The following is a 16,225-nucleotide window of genomic DNA, read 5'->3' on the forward strand; positions in this document are numbered from 1 at the left end:
GCACACCATCTAGACATTTTCTCTTTTTTCTTTGGCTAGTTGTCCTTAGACAGGGACTCAATTAGCTCAGGCTAGCCTTGAACTCTTGACCTTCCTGATACCACCTCCTGATTGTGGGCAGCTCTGGAAGGTTCTTGTTACAGGAGGAATAAGTGAAGAATAACACTTATTAGAAAGTAATTGCCTTTAGCAGCTTCTTTTAAAACATGTTTAAAATGCATAGTTTTTCCTAGGAGATTAAACCATGTAGTTTTGAATGTAGACTATCAAATGTCAGATGACCATTAATATCCATGATAATATGCTTAGGAACTAGTTTATAAGATGAAGCAAGGCTGAATTGAAGTCAATTTAGCCTTTGAAAAACTACAAATCAATGAATCTGCATAATCATGAGAGGAGTTTTTCATCTGAGCAAGAATGAACTGCCAGTAGCTCCATGCTCAATGGACTCTCATTAGGAAAAGTGCACTAGGTTCTTAATTAACTTCTTATTTATATTTATTAACTAATAGTGCTGCTTTCAGTATCAAATGTTAATTTATCTTTCATTAGAAACAGTCTAACAAAATAGCTTCCTAATTAAGGTTGATGGAGTTCTTGTGGCTCAACAGCAGGAACCATTGTTATATATTTCTTGTCTCTAGGGAGGACAATTTCCAGAGATATGGTCTAATTGGGGGTAGGTGTATAGACAGTTTATTTACATAGATAATTTTTTTACATAGATAATTTTAAGAGTTAAATTATGTTAATACTAACACATACTATTAATATTATATTAATGCATAAATTGCTTAGATCATATATTTATTATCACATAAAATATATTGAATGTCAAAGCAGTTAGATTGATAAGTGCTTAAGGTATCTTGAATTCTAGTGCTAAGTCTGTTGTTGTCAACATTTGGGGAAAACATGAGAAAGAGCAACAAAATAAGGAACAAAAAAGAGGGCTACCCAGAAAAAATGGTGTTACCCCAAGCATAATTGGAGGCAGGTCTGGAAGACCAGAACTACTAGTCTAGGGGTTGGATTATCATTATTTCACCTGGAGAGCCCCTGGTGTATACAAAGTGCATGTTGTTTTATGGGATTACAGTATTATAGATTACAGGGGAGGCTGAGATTCAAAATAGGGGATGAATTTTAACAAATCAGGATATGGAGTGATGGAGGAAATGCAGGCTAACTACGAGATTTTGTGAAAGAAATTTTATAAGAGTTGATGGCTGCTCAACAACTTGGCAAGGTCAGCTACACACTCTCAGGGCACATTTGAGGAGCTGAGTGGAAGAGAGTCAGAGAATGTATATGATGATTTGGGTCTTTGCCAGGCTAGATTTGGGCTATGGAAAAACATTGTAATGGGTTAAGTATTTAGGCTGGAACTCTGAAACGAGGCCAGGATTAGAAAGAGGGATTAGCAGTTTTCTGAAACTGTGAAAAATTAAAGTCAGAGTTGAATGAAGTTGCCAAAGGGTGTGGCGGCTTATTCTTGCTTGTTATGGTTCACTCACTCAGGAAGGAGTGGGAGTAGGGACCAACAGTGGAATGCCATCCTTTTTTTTTTTTTTTGTACCTGGATTGAACCCAGGTACATGCTAAACGAGATGGTCTTTTCTAGGGTGTATGTAGACGAATTAACTTCCCTGGCTATAGACTAGCTTCTATCACTTGAGATCTCAGGTAGATTTCCTGGTTTGGAAAAGTAATTTTGGGGTTTCAGGACAGTTATCTGGTTGTCTAGGTGTGTTGCTGAAGAGAGTTTATTTTACTTAAGAGGTCTAGCATGTATTAACGCTGCGAAGGCCAAATAGGAAACTACTTTGTCAAGTAATTTATTTACAAGAATGAAAATAATTTAAGTCATTGTTACAGGCATCACCCTGTGTACACTTATTCTCGCATTTATTTTTACTGTGCTCATTTCACACTTAGGCCCTTTTGATTCCTGTATGTAGCTTTTATATAGTTTAACAATTATATAACTCATTTCTTTATTTCCTCTAAACCAATGACATATACTCAAGGATTTTGTCGTGTTTACATTTAGCTGAGCTTGTGTTGTCTTTTCCTCTCTTTGCTCATCTATAGCCTGTTTAAAGCTCAAGCCTACCTCCTGGGAAAATATCTCAAGGTGCCTTTAACTCATCTTCTTTCTTCCTCTTCTCGACTCTCTTTTGAACTCAATATATTCAGCCTACAATTAGTATCTTCCATTAATAAAAATAGCAATCACATATAGTTTTTTTTATTTATTACTCGATTAAGACGATATGCAATGTTTTCACATGTACAGTTACATTTATTACCTGAGTACACTCTGTGTACAAACATTTTCTCTGTAATGCCAGCACTGGGGAAGGCAGAGGCATGGGGATCTCTGAGTGTTTGAGCCCAGCCTGGTCTACAAAGGGAGTCCAGGACAGCCAAGAATACAGAGAGAAACCGTGTCTTGAGAAAAACAAAAACTAAAACAAAACAAAATTTCTTCACACTATGTCTTGGCTTTTAACTTATAACTTGGAAATTATGTTTCAACAATTAATGTAATTTTTAAACTGCAGTTTGAATGCACGAGGTTGGGTTTATATATAGGGTATATAAATATCCACTCATTGTTTTATGAAATAATGCTATTTATTCTGTTACCAGATATAAGCTTTCACTGACAGTGAATTTTTGCTAAAACATCTTATTAGCAGTGGCATGCGTTTGCAAATGAATAGGTAAGCTTATAAATCCAACTTGGATAGTAAATAAATTAAATAGAAGCCAGGTATGGTGGCACATGCTTTTCATCTCAGTACGCAGGAGGCAGAGGCAGGCATATCTCTGGCCAGCCTGGTCTACATAGTAAGTTGTATGCCAGCCAGGAATATACAGTGAGACTTTGTCTCAAATAAATGAAGTAGGGCTGATTATAATCCTGGTCATTACATCATAAATCCACCACATTTAATGCTCCACTTAGGCATTTTTGAAATTACTTTGATAAACTAAAATATCTGAGTACACAGATTTACTGAGGTGCTGTACATTACAGACAAGATGCACCATCAACCAAGGTGCCCATTAATGGATGAATGGCTAAATAAAATATTGGTATATGTACAGCTAGCCAGAAAAAACGAAACCATGGCATTTGCAGGGAAATGGATGGAAACTGGGAATATCATATCAAGTGAAATAATCTAGACACAAAAAGACAAGCATCATGTGTTTCTATCATATGTGGCAACTAAAAAAGAAAGACCTGAAAGTACAAGGGGAGTTATTAGATGTGGCAAGGGTGAAACCCTGAAGCAAAACCAATTGATTTGTAGACTATGCTTAAATAATTGTGTAAAGTTAATATACCTGTCTTAATCCCTGTCTTTGAAGTACTATAATCATAAATATATTTATCTTATAAAGTTTAATTAATATCAAGAAGACAAATATAAGACCAAATCATATTTCACTTATTTTTATTTCATGTACATTGGTGTTTTGACCTAATGAGACTCTCAAGTCAAAACAAAAACTACAAATTCTAACAACCAATGAATTAAGAGGTTTGCGTAGGCTGGTGCATGTTGGATCTAAGCTCTTATATCCCCCCCCTTTTTTAAATAAAATTAATTAAAATCACATTTATTTACATGGGTGGGCATATGTATAATATATCACACATGTGGAGGTCAGAGGACAACTTACGGCAGATGGTTCTCTCTTTCCACCATGTGGGTCCCGAGGATTGAACTCAGGTTGTCAGGCTTGGGGGTAGGCACCCTTACTCACTGTGCCATGCCATTAGCCCCCGCATGTCCTTGCCACAGACCTTTAGTGCTGGGCATTTAGTTGTCACTGGAAAGTCAGTGTTAACCTTAACTAGTCAGTATTGGTTTTGTTTTGCCCTGACCACCCCCACTGAACTCCTTATTTCAATATTTCCTTGGTTACCAAGAATTTAGAACCACTCTGTGAGTATTCCGTTTTTAAAGCACTGTATTTAAGCAATCACTTATGCGTGTGCTTGCTTTCCTTCTCTAGATTATAAATCTCTTGAAAGGGAAGGTTGAGTTTTGTGGTTTGTCTGACCCACTCAACACACAGCAATGTCTAATGCTAGTGGGCGGTCAGCAGGAAGTCAGCGAGCATCATAAAGCAGAAAAGGCAGATGCCATTCATGTGGACGAGGTAACCGAGAGCAGGTGTTCGAAGTCATGTAACTGGAGGAAGTGCTGCATGGTGCTTACGCTCTGTTTTGTTTTTCTTCCGTGAAATAAGTACAGTGTTATTATTATATGATTCTATTCACATTTTCGAAGGCCTATTTGGACCTATTGCAGAAAATAATGCTAGGGGAAGGTTCAAAACCTCATCAGCGAATGTGCCCCACCAGCTCAGTGTAGCTGAACAGTATGCCATCTGGGATAGTGAGATCATAAAGGAATTATTAAACACCTGGACCATTAATTTAATAATGCAAACAGAAGGCATTTTTCAAAGGAAGAGAATGTGTTTGCTAATGTCTGTGTGGCCGTGAGTTCAGGAGCCATTTCTATCTCAGAAATATGCAGTGAGTCTGGATTTTTTTTTTTTTTTTTTTTTTTTTTTTTTGCCATTTCTAACACAAATTAAAAACACTCTTTGCAAAAGTTAGCCTGGTAAATGGCAAGGGAAGATGAGAACAAATTATGTGAATTATCATAATAATCTCTTAAGGCATTGTTGAGTAACTAGATATGTAAAATAAATTAAAATCTCCTTGACAGCACGGTGGTGTTTGGATTAATGACCTTTTCCTGCACTGCACATTAGACCAGTTGAGCTTTTGGAAATCTTGATGCTGATCACAAGCATCTCTACAATCTCATTCAAATGACTGCAGAACCCGGAGAAGCAGTTGCTGCCATTGATATACCGCAGTTTGCTATCGGTCCGCATGAAATTTGAAGTCTTGGAACTTTGGCTACGCTGTCAGCTTTGGGAAAAAGTGACCCACGTTATCATGTTGAGTTGGCTTTTACAGATACTAACATTCATGTTGGTGTAGAAATATCAAACTTATTTTTTCCATTTGTACAGAGGTAACTTATGGTTTCAAATGGGAAAGGTCTTATTGCAGAAGCTAATAAAGCAATCTCTACATTAAAGAAAAATGCTATTGTGTAGGTTTTCCTTATGTCCAGTTCAATCACAATGTCAGAGGACAGGAGCCAGCGCAGTGTTTTTAAGGTGATCCCAGAGCGTAGCATGGAACCTCTGTCATGAGCAAAGAATGAGAAACGTATCCTGGATAGCTGACATAAATATGATACCGAGAGGGTAGAAGATCATTCCAAGTCCCAATTTCACTATTGTTTTTTTTTTCATATGTTCTGGACATAGTGCACATATAAACACTGAACTCAGCTGAATTACCTTAATTCAATCTTACATGGTCATTCTTAGATGACAAGGTACTCAGCCATCTATCACACTGGTCCTTACCTATCTCAGTGGTCTCTGTCTATCTATGTCAGTGGTCTCTGTCTATCTCAGTGGTCCCTGTCTATCTCAGTGGTCCCTGTCTATCTCAGTGGTCCCTGTCTATCTATCTCAGTGGTCCCTGTCTATCTCAGTGGTCCTTGTCTATCTATGTCAGTGGTCCCTGTCTATCTCAGTGGTCCCTGTCTATCTCAGTGGTCCCTGTCTATCTATCTCAGTGGTCCCTGTCTATCTCAGTGGTCCTTGTCTATCTATGTCAGTGGTCCCTGTCTATCTCAGTGGTCCCTGTCTATCTCAGTGGTCCCTGTCTATCTATCTCAGTGGTCCCTGTCTATCTCAGTGGTCCTTGTCTATCTATGTCAGTGGTCCCTGTCTATCTCAGTGGTCCCTGTCTATCTCAGTGGTCCCTGTCTATCTATCTCAGTGGTCCCTGTCTATCTCAGTGGTCCCTGTCTATCTATGTCAGTGGTCCCTGTCTATCTCAGTGGTCCTTGTCTATCTCACTGGTCCCTGTCTAGTTCTCTTCTTTTTATACCATTTATATTTTCATACTTCTCATGCATCAAGGGTATTTAACATGTAAGGCAACCCCTCACATCTGTATTATGTATCTATATTAGGCCACCAGTGACGAGTTTGACACGCATGCCACTCCAACATGGCAGGAGCCATCCAGATACCCTTTCTTTACCACTAGCCATGAGGTATTATTCCAGCCAGGATATGAGTATATAAACCCAAATTTCACTGTATACTCTGTTTCTTCAGACCATGCCTAGTAGCAAATGTCTGAGACTGGGTCCTCGAAAGCAGACTCTGAGTTGGGAGTTGTAGGTGGGAGATAACAGGGGAGTAAAAAATATAGGATTGGGTAGACAGAGACACCACCAGTGTCATCAGGAGCCGTGGCCTGTCTCCTGGGAAAACCAGAGAGAGACAGTGGCCCTTCAGAGTTGTTGCACCAAAGGAGTCTGCTTTCATAAACAGGGAGGACAGTAAGCAGGATAAATTGAGTGCCAGCGATCTTGATTTGAAGCAGGGCAAAACTCTCAAGTCTTACCAAACAGATTGTTGCTGTGTGTTGTGAATGCTGGGATTACTTAGAACAAGAGGGCCCTGTCTGGTTAAAAGTCCTTCTTCTTTTATGATGGTACTACTACTGTCATAGCAGATTCAGAAAATGTTAATGGGTTTGAAAAGTAGTCAGTGAGATCTTCACTTTACTTCTGACCCTTCCCTCTGCATATGGCTGAATCAATTGGTTGAAGAGAAAGAAACAACAGTTGGGAGAAGTAATGCCTAAGGTTTTGCCCAAAGCTTTGCTTGGTCTCCATCCTGTTCAACTGGTATCTTGGAAGGCACAGGTGGCTCTTATTAAGTACGCGAATGACAGAGAGCCAAAAGAGATGATCGATTAAATAACAAGATCTTGATTCACTGTGGCAATAGTGCACACTTTACACACACACAGGAAACGTGGCCAAGTACTCGCCTCGCTTGCATGTGGCTCCAGGTTCTACTCTCTGCACGTCAGTTAACCAACACACTGAAGTGTGATAGCACAGCCGCACCACGAAGCTTTCTGTTCCACCTAACCAAGGCAGCATTAAACACGGCAAAGGAGGAAATAACTGGAATCGTTTGTATCTGTCATTAAGACAGGCTGCCACTTTGAGCATTTACTCTACGCCAAGTGGTCTACGAAGCGCACACAGTTTTATAATTTAACCTTGGCAAGATCCCTGTCAGAACACAGCCAAGTTGCCAGCAGACGCAGCAATAATAGCTAATGCTTAGAGAGCATTTACTAAGTCCCAGGTGTCGTTCTAAGCATTTCACACTTAATTCTCATAATAACCCCCTAAGGTGGACGCTGTCATTTCCTCCCTTGTGTACATGAGGAAATGGAGGGACAGAGTGGCGGAATCACTGGCTAAGGTCAAGCCCTGCAGGACTGGTGTTCAAACCCACACTGCATAGCGGCTCTGGATTTTCTCTTTAGCTAGCCTCCCTGCCCTTCCTTTAACTGTCCTGCCCTGCTGTGGGTTCGTGGCCAGGTGTCCTAGTTACCTACTGTAATCTTGATAACAACCCTGGGAAGCTGTGTTTAAACCTCCCGTTCGCTAACAGGAAACGGGAAGTTATAAAGATTTGAAACCAGTTGCCAAGATTACTCAGATAGTGAGGGTTTTGCTTTACGTTTTCTCTTTCTTTCTGTTTTGTGTTTTTGAGACATGGTCTGCTCTAGAACTCAGTATGTAGCCCAGCTGCCTTCTGAACCCAAGATCCTCCACTCCCAGCCTTTCTGAGCGCTGCGATCCCAGGTGTGCGTCCCCACACTCAGTTAACAGATTGTGGGGTGATGCGTTGCAGGTTCACAGGCTTCTTAAACAGTTTTGCCATGCTGGAAGAGAAAGCTATGTATGGCACACCTAGCGGCATCAGTGAAAAAAAAAAAAAAGAATATTTGTAAATTCAGTGTAAGGTAGTGATATGGGATTGGTGCCAACATGGGGAAGATCACCTGTGTCACATCCGAGGACAGTGTTCAGGGCAAGGGACGTGGCAGTCCCCCTCTAGTCCTTATGAGTTGACACACCAAGAGCATTGTGAACAAATACTTTAAAAGAGGATGGGAGTCTGTCACACAGTGTGATTGATGTTCATCCGTATGCGAGCTTGCCACACTGTGCTATCTGGGCGATATATCCACAGGAACAGCTGCCAACACACTGAGAAAATTTAGCCTCTGAAATGAGAAGACTCAGGAGGCCAGTAGCTACATTTAGAATATCCCCCCCTGGGGTGGAGGATTGCTTGCAATCTGTATAGTTCCAAGGTGGAAGACTAGGTTGTGTAGGCACAGCACTGAAGTGATGGATTTGGCTCTTTCTAAGGTCTGGCTGTTATTTGGAGCTTTTTTTTGTATATGAAATCGGCTTTCTGGTCTGGTGTAATTGTGGGTGTTACACACACACACACACACACACACACACACACACACACACACACCCCTGGGGAGTGCTAAAAAGCAAGTAAGATGCCATGCCTTGTCATTAGAAGACCACTTAGGTAGATCTGAGGGTTAAGACTGTATTTTTGAAACAAGCAACTCAGTGAGCTCTAAGCAGGAGGCCACTGACATACTACTTGAGAATGAGTGAGAATCAACTTGTCTATTTATTTTACAAATGAACATCTGATTTAAAAAAAAAAAGCAAAAAGAGTATGTAGTCAACATAAGGACTGTTAACAAAACACTGGCTTAGGTTTTATATTTAAAAAAATCAAAGAATAAATTCTTTACTATGTTGACAAAGATGGAATTATTGGAAAGTACAATATACAGAGAGGGAGAAGACTAGGTTTTTTTTTTTCTTTTTTTCTTCTTCTTCTTTTTTTTTTTTTTTTTTTTTACTATTTGACATAAAGGGTCACATTTTATTAGCAAAACAGAAATTATAAATTCATTTTGAAAACTCTTTAAACACTTTAGAGAACAGTCTAAATTTGCCATGGGGCAATCAGATGTGTCCTGGGAAAAGCTGTGCAATTATCCTGGTGAATAACACCTGTGCGGGTGGGCTGCCAATTAGCCTTAACAGCCAGGCATATATGGAGCTTCCTAAACCTCACCAAACAGATGCGGGCAGGAGCTGACATGAGCAGTGTGGCTGGCTTTCTAACCTTGGTCCAGTTATTTTGGGGAACCAAAAAAAATTTTTTTGCTAGCAAGTGTAATGTGTTTTTATTAATCTTAACTTTTAGTGTGCAACTTTGCAAGCCACATTTCCCAGCTATAGCCCTCTGAGGCCTGAGTACTTGATTCTTTGTAAGTATGTTTTTAAAAAGTGTAGTAGTGTAATCTACTGTGTACGCTAGTAGCTTTGGCTAGTACAATCTACCGTCCAGATTAAGTAGCTTTGTACTTATGTTGCATCTTGATTGTTTAAGTGTTTTAAACTTAAAAAAAAACCAAAACATTGTCTTTTGGAAAACTGTGAAAACAGGAAGGCTGAAGAAGTATTTTGTTGTGTTGATGTGCTCAGTTCACTGAGGATATCCCCCCATGCAAAAAAAAAAAAAAAGATTTAAGGTTAAGGTCTATAAAATCCTCAGCTGGCAATTGCAGCTAACCCTCAGCTCCTCTGAGATTCCCTTCTTGCTTTCTGTCCATGGCTTCAGGTCTCCACACAGACTGCTTTGGAGTCATGAGAGATGAAATTGCAACGGCGGTTTTCTTCGTCACAAGATTGATGAAAAAACACAAGAAATTGAGTACCCAACAGATAGAAGCCTTTGCACTAAAGCTGATGACAATCTTGTTTGAAAAGTACAGAGGTCACTGGCACCCTGACTGTCCTTCCAAGGGGCAGGCTTTTCGGTGAGAGATCTGTGGCCCGAGGGAGGGAGGAATCAGTTAGCAAAGGCATCCGCTTAGGAGTGCAACAATCTGTGTTGTCTGTCTCCAAGTAAGGGGCGTTTTTTTTATGGGCGTCAGCTAGTTTGTTTGAACATGGGTTCAGGGAAGTGTGGTACACGATGTATAGTTGAGCACCAAAGGCATCTAAGTGAGGTGCGTTAGACAGTTTCGGATCTGTTTGCCGTAGAAGATAGACCGTGACCATCTCGTGCCCTGACAACGTGTCAGGGTTACCCATTCTGAGTCACTGTGGCACAAGGGAATGAAATTTTACTTCCATTTGTAAGCACGCAGGGTAGGGCAGGATGAGGAGAGATGTGGGTTAGGGCAAGAGCTGTGCCCATGATGTGCGGTTTCCCGCTGAAGTGCCTGTCAACATGCCTTCCTTGCCCTGTCTTGCTTTATATCTTCCTCAGGTGTATCAGGATAAACAACAATGGGAACAAAGACCCTGTTTTAGAAAGAGCTTGTTCTGAGAGCAGTGTGAATTTTTTTCACCTGGGACTTCCAAAGGAGATGACCATATGGGTCGATCCCTTTGAGGTGTGCTGTAGGTGAGTAATTTCGTGGTTGTGTGCTTGGTGACCCGTAGAAACCTTAAGTCGTTTAGTCAGCTCTATGTACCTTTGTGAAAGATGATGCCCAAAGCATTGGCTGAGCAACGAGGGCACTATCTGATCGTGGTTTCAGATGCAAACTTTTACTAGCCAACACGCATTTCCATTAGGGATGGTTGAGTTGGCAAGCACAAAGGCACTGCAGTGTGACTTGGGTCACTGTGACCTATTGCATCCTGCAGATTTACAACTTTTAAGTACCATAGGAAACACCAGGAAGTCAGGGGAACCATCTAACACAGTGGACGATTCAGTCCATTAATTAATCTGAAAAAAAAAAAGGTTTTTTTTTGTTTGTTTGTGTGTTTTTTTTTCCTTTCTGGCCAATTAAACCGTTATAGGATATGCTCACTAATTGTAACATCAGAGTAGCTTCAGGTTATAATGCCATTCAGTATGAGTTTAAAAAGAGCCAGGGCCTTTAGGATGGCTTTATAAAAGTTAAAGTTAACTTGTTGTCTCCAGACAAAACTAGACCTCAGATTTGTGGGCAGTTGAATCTCTAATGAGTATTTTCATTTTCTGCTTAGGTATGGTGAGAAAAAGCATCCCTTTACAATTGCTTCTTTTAAAGGCAGATGGGAGAACTGGGAGTTAGCTCAGCACATCAGCTGTGCGGTGAACAGAGCCACAGTAGACTGCTCTTCTGGCACATCTTCTGATGAAGAGAGCTGTGACAGGGAACCTCAAGTCATCCCCAAAGTCAACAACCCAAAGAGCGTCTACCAGGTTGTGTGTGGGGATACCCTTTTTCTATTCTAATTCCAAAAAGCACATTATAAAAAGAGTAGCAAGTAGTGAAATGATAATGATAAACCTTCTTCCCAATGTCAATACTTTGGCAGAACCTTCTCTGTTCCCCTACTCCCTGGATATTATTGCCACGTGGCCTAGTTCGTAAGACGGACATGATCTTTTGTTGCCCTGTCTCTTCCCATAGTACTTGGAAGCAGTTGGGTTTCCTTCCACTTATATTCCTTCAGATTAAATTGTAATCTTTAGTGGGTTTTGTTTTTAGGTTTGAGACTCCCTAAAATAGCACCTGCTGGCCTGCAGTTTATGATCCTCCTGCCTCTCATCTGCTTGAGTGCTGGCATGAAAGGGGTGTGCCTCCTTACTCAGTTTAGTAGCTTATTAATCAAAATGGCACTTCATTTAGAGAAAGCCTAGACTATTTAAGACCAGAGCATTCTCATTTTGGCATTAATGGAGTTTGTTCTCAAAACAATAATTAAAAAAAAAATTAAAAGAGCATAGCCAGTTTCAAGGCTGCCTACCTCAAAACAGAACACTCAGACCAACAAAATCAATAAACTCATAATCCCCGAAAGAGATGCATATTTATGTAGAAATGAATTGCAGGAAAAATACTAATATTTACCAGTAGCCTCCCACTAATACCTCTGACAAAGTTCAGTGAATAATTTTAGGCAGCTTAAGTTGATTGTATAACCCATTTGAGAAACACTAATCTGAAGAGATCCTCAGTCACTGTTAGTATGCATGCTTTCATCTTAAGCACATATGTTAATATTTAATTGTTTTTCTTTTAACAGTTACCAGCCAGCTCACATATTGCTTTATTTAAAAAAAAAAAAGCTAAAAAAAAAACAACTTAAAATTTGACATCATTATAGAAGCTAGTTGTTTTGTTTTGTTCTTGAAGTTATTTCTTAAGATTTGATTCTTGGACATGGAAGCCCAGGCTGTTAAATATGGATAGCTTACTGATTCTTAATATATGGCTTAATGCCAACATGGAAAGCTGTGGCTTTTAAATTTTTCAACAATTCTACTATTTGCTTTACTGTTTTTCTAAAATCACCTGTTCTCCTAAGAAAACAAGTAACTTAAAAAATAATACATGTAATTGATAATACTAATGAAATTAAGTATTATGGGTCAGAAACATATTAAACTTTTATATTACCGAAAAACATTTTCCTTTAGCTTTTTTTAAGTGTGTGTGTGTGTGTGTGTGTGTGTGTGTGTGTACACATGTGCGTACAAATTGCTTGAGTGCTGTGATTACAGCTGTGTGCTTCCACACGCAGTTTAGCGACACTACATAGCATTTCATTTTACTATATAACATTTCATTTACAACATTTAAGAAAGATATCGTCCATCTAGAGTTCAGATCTGTAGGAAGCCAAATTGTTTCACATAATGTCTTTTCAGAGTGTGGTCTATAAACCAGTTTTGTCAATCATTTGGGATGTTTATAACGGGTCTGACCCCAGAGATCATTTTTAGGCAATTTTGGAATGGGCTGGGAGTGGGGTAAGGAGTGTATGTATGAAATGCTTTCTTCTTTCTTCTTTCTTCATTTTTTATGTGGTGCTAGGGACTGAACCTAGCATGATAGGCACCTACTTAGATGCTGAGCCACATTTCCAGTCCTATCTCATTATATTTTCTTTTTTCTTTTTGGAGAGAAGGCCTCACTACCTTCCCTAAGCAGGCCGTAAACTTTTGTTCTTCCTGCCTTAGCTTTCCCAGTTGCTGGCATTAAAGGCCTTACCATGACACAGCTTAAATATGTTTACTTTCATTTAAGAATTCATTTTAGGGGCTCAAGAAATGGCTTAGCAGTTAAGGAAACTGGCTGCTCTTTCAGAGGACCCAGGTTCAATTCCCAGCACCTACACAGTGGCTCATAACCAACTGTAACTCCAGTCATGGGAAAAATCTGACACCCTTTTCTGGCTTCAGCTGCCCTCACTGGGTACCAGGCAGTACATACACACACACTCAGGCAAAACATCCAAGAACATAGAAGAAAAATTCATTTTGTTAAAGATAGATAAAAATTCACGATACTCTCTAAGCCATAGAAAATGCTGGACATTTTCTTTAGGTTTCTATTTACTTTGATTTTTTTCATTTGCAATCCCTGTGCTTTCAAAGGACTTCACTTCTAAGCTTTGACTTCACAGTCTCAGGAGTTGCCTATTAGTCCAGTGGTTTTCATACATTGTTTTTTCTGTCTTTTTCCTTCCCAGGTTGAAAACTTCAAACAGTTCTTCCAACCGTGGCTCTACCTCCCCCATAGAAAGCTTTCAGCAGATGGCCCTGGGGACCTCCTGGGACCTGCTTACCACCCAGTGCCCAGGAACTCTAAGTGGTGCAGGCCTACTGGGCGTCGGGTGGACAGGTACCATTGGGTCAACACACAGTTGTACAGTGGTCAGGCAACACCAGGCAAACTTGGAGGAGAGGCCTTGTTTTCCCTAAAACAAAAATGAGGCTAAAACCAAAAAAAATATATATATATACCTCAATTGGAAAAAAAAAAATCCCACCAGCGTCAAGGATGAGAGTGTGCAAGGCTAACCTCACATACAGGTTGCCATTTGACTTTCAGCTAATTTTAATTCTCATTTAATTTTTTATAAAATTTTATGTAACACTAGTGAGTATACGTGTCCAATAGGGCGATAGAATGGAGATACTGCTTGTGATAAAATAAAATGAGTTATGGGAAGGAAGAGTTGAAATAAATACACTGGTTTTTTTTTTTTTTTTTTTTGGTTTGTTTTGGTTTGGTTTGTTTTTACAAACCCCTAGTTCAGTTTGTGGCTAGAAAGTTTTAAGTCTTTTGTTCCTTCCTTAGTCATTATTTTAAAAATAGGTTTTCAGTTAAGAGTAACCCTGGTGGAAAACTCCTCTGGGTTCATCTTTATTATTTGTTGTAACCAGTCTATTTTATAAATCTGATAAGAACTTGTTTTTGTTTTTTTTTTTAAGATAAGAGAATTCCCTTGTTATGTCTTTTGAAAAGTTTTAAGACTAAAATTTAATAGACTTACTGATAGGATGTATTTTATAAAAGTGGTACTTGCTTTTTATAAAGAATTCAAACTAAGCCAAGAAACGCACTATCAAAAGAAATTAAAATTCCTATTAGTGAGCCACAGTGACCATTACTAATATTAAATGTTGCAGATACACTTTGCATATATACGGATCTAAGAATGGATGCCCAGGGCTTTCAGCTGCCTAGTGGGTCAAGGGACTTTACACTTGCCACCAAGTCTGTCACCTGAGTTCAGTTCTCAAGACACACATGGTAGAGGGGAGAACTGACTCCCAGATGTGTCCTCTGAGCTCCTCATGTATACCATGGCACTGCATGTTTGCCCAAATATGTAAACATAAAAATCTTTTCTGAAGAAAAAATGGATACACGGAAAAACAAGATACCCATAGTAGAGGAGCTACCCACTCAGTATTTAAATTTGATTTTATTTTGAATTTTCATAAAACAACAAACAACCCTGATGTGAAATTGAACGCGTCCCTGAAATGGTTCAAAGCTTTCCCACACCGAAGTATCTAACTTCTTACATTGTATCTGGAATTCAATATCATGTTGGTACAGTACCTAAGACTTTTATATGTATCTGTTTGTCGCAATGACCACCTTCTGAGTGAGGATTTTTAACTTTTTGTCACTTATCTACAGTGTCATTGTGTGTTCATTTGTATGCACCCGTGCCTGTGTGTACACTTGCTTGTGAAGGTCAGGGGTCTATGTTGGGTGTCTCTTCAGTTGCTCTTCTTTTATTTTTTGAGACAAGGTCTCTCACTGAATTTGGAGCTTGCTGATTGGCTAGACTGGCTGGTTTGCAAACCTCCTGTCTCCACCTTTCCAGGCCTGGATTATAGGCTCTGTGTGCAGTAGTGCCTGGCTTTGTAAGTGTGTATTGGGGCTCTGAACCAAAGGAATGCTTATACACCAAACACTTCACTTATAGCCATTTCCCTAGCTCCCTCCGTGTCATTTTAAAAAAAGATAAAAAAAAAAAAGTCATATGTATGAGTGTTGGTCTATGTGTACGTATGTGCACCACATGTGTGCCTGGTACCCATGGAGGCCTATTCTGAGCCTCCAAGCCAAGTAACCTCCATCCTGGTGTATCCTGCTTTGTCCTCTTGCGCAAGATAATTCTAGCTGGGCATTTTTGACCGTTTCCACTCCCCTGTAAACAGGCAGAGACCCTCACTTGAATATCCAGCCACTCCCTACCTCCTGTTGTGCACAATCCTGCCTTTTTTAAACGTGACCTTCCAGGTGTTGGTGGTGTACATAGGAGGGGAAGATTAGGGGCACAGAGAAGCCTTCATCCCTCCTGGGTAATGCTTTTCAGCTGTGGTCTGCTGCGGGTGGGGCACTCACGCCCCTGGGAGTAACCTCTCACCTAGGCTCTGTAAGGAAGCCTAGTAAACTCGTTGGAATCATGCCTCAGTTTGCCTTTGGACTTAGAAAAAGGGCATATGTTGCTTACCTCTCCTTAGAAGGAATTTTAGCACAAAGCTACATACGAGAAGGCATCAGATCCCTTGGAACTGGAATTAAAAACGGTTGTGAGCTGCAATGTGAGTGCTGGGAACCAAACCAGCGTCCTCTGCAAGAGTTATTTGTTCTCATAACTTTTGAGTCATCTCTCCAGTTAGGCCATGTCATTTTTAATATCAAGAAGTAATGTTCATATTCTTTCCTAGGACAATTATTCACATAGTTGTTTATTTATAATTCTATTTTAAATGGTTCAGTGTGTGCTAAGAGTCTTTTGTGTAAAAGCTATTTTGTTGGATTTTATTAAGAAACTTTTCTACAAATGGCTCATAGATTTGATGTAAATTCAACTGTAGGTTATTTTGTTTTGATTTGATATTGCAACTTTGTTGCCACCACCAGTGA

General features: G+C 39.8%; 1 protein-coding gene across 2 annotated transcripts; it reads left to right on the forward strand.

Annotated features, from left to right (window-relative positions):
* Positions 1-4,032: 4,032 nt before the first annotated feature.
* Positions 4,033-15,300, forward strand: BTG4 (BTG anti-proliferation factor 4). 2 transcript variants are annotated; one of them, XM_084783951.1, is made up of 5 exons: positions 4,033-4,185; positions 9,664-9,862; positions 10,318-10,455; positions 11,049-11,247; positions 13,524-15,300. In XM_084783951.1, the coding sequence occupies exons 2-5, from the start codon at positions 9,690-9,692 to the stop codon at positions 13,764-13,766; spliced, it is 753 nt and encodes a 250-aa protein (XP_084640077.1). In that variant the 5' UTR covers positions 4,033-4,185; positions 9,664-9,689; the 3' UTR covers positions 13,767-15,300. The 2 variants fall into 2 exon arrangements, with proteins under 2 accessions (XP_084640077.1, XP_084640076.1); XM_084783950.1 differs by lacking the exon at positions 4,033-4,185 and adding an exon at positions 9,112-9,310.
* Positions 15,301-16,225: the final 925 nt, after the last annotated feature.

The sequence above is a fragment of the Acomys minous genome (genome assembly GCF_964271855.1).
Source record: "Acomys minous genome assembly, chromosome: 5".
Lineage (NCBI taxonomy): Eukaryota > Metazoa > Chordata > Mammalia > Rodentia > Muridae > Acomys > Acomys minous.

Coding starts and splice junctions, on each gene's coding strand:
- BTG4 (XM_084783951.1), top strand. CDS start 9,690: ATGAGAGATGAAATTGCAACGGCGGTTTTCTTCGTCACAAGATTGATG. Junction 9,863..10,317: donor TCCAAGGGGCAGGCTTTTCG/GTGAGAGATCTG, acceptor TATCTTCCTCAG/GTGTATCAGGATAAACAACA. Junction 10,456..11,048: donor CCCTTTGAGGTGTGCTGTAG/GTGAGTAATTTC, acceptor TTTTCTGCTTAG/GTATGGTGAGAAAAAGCATC.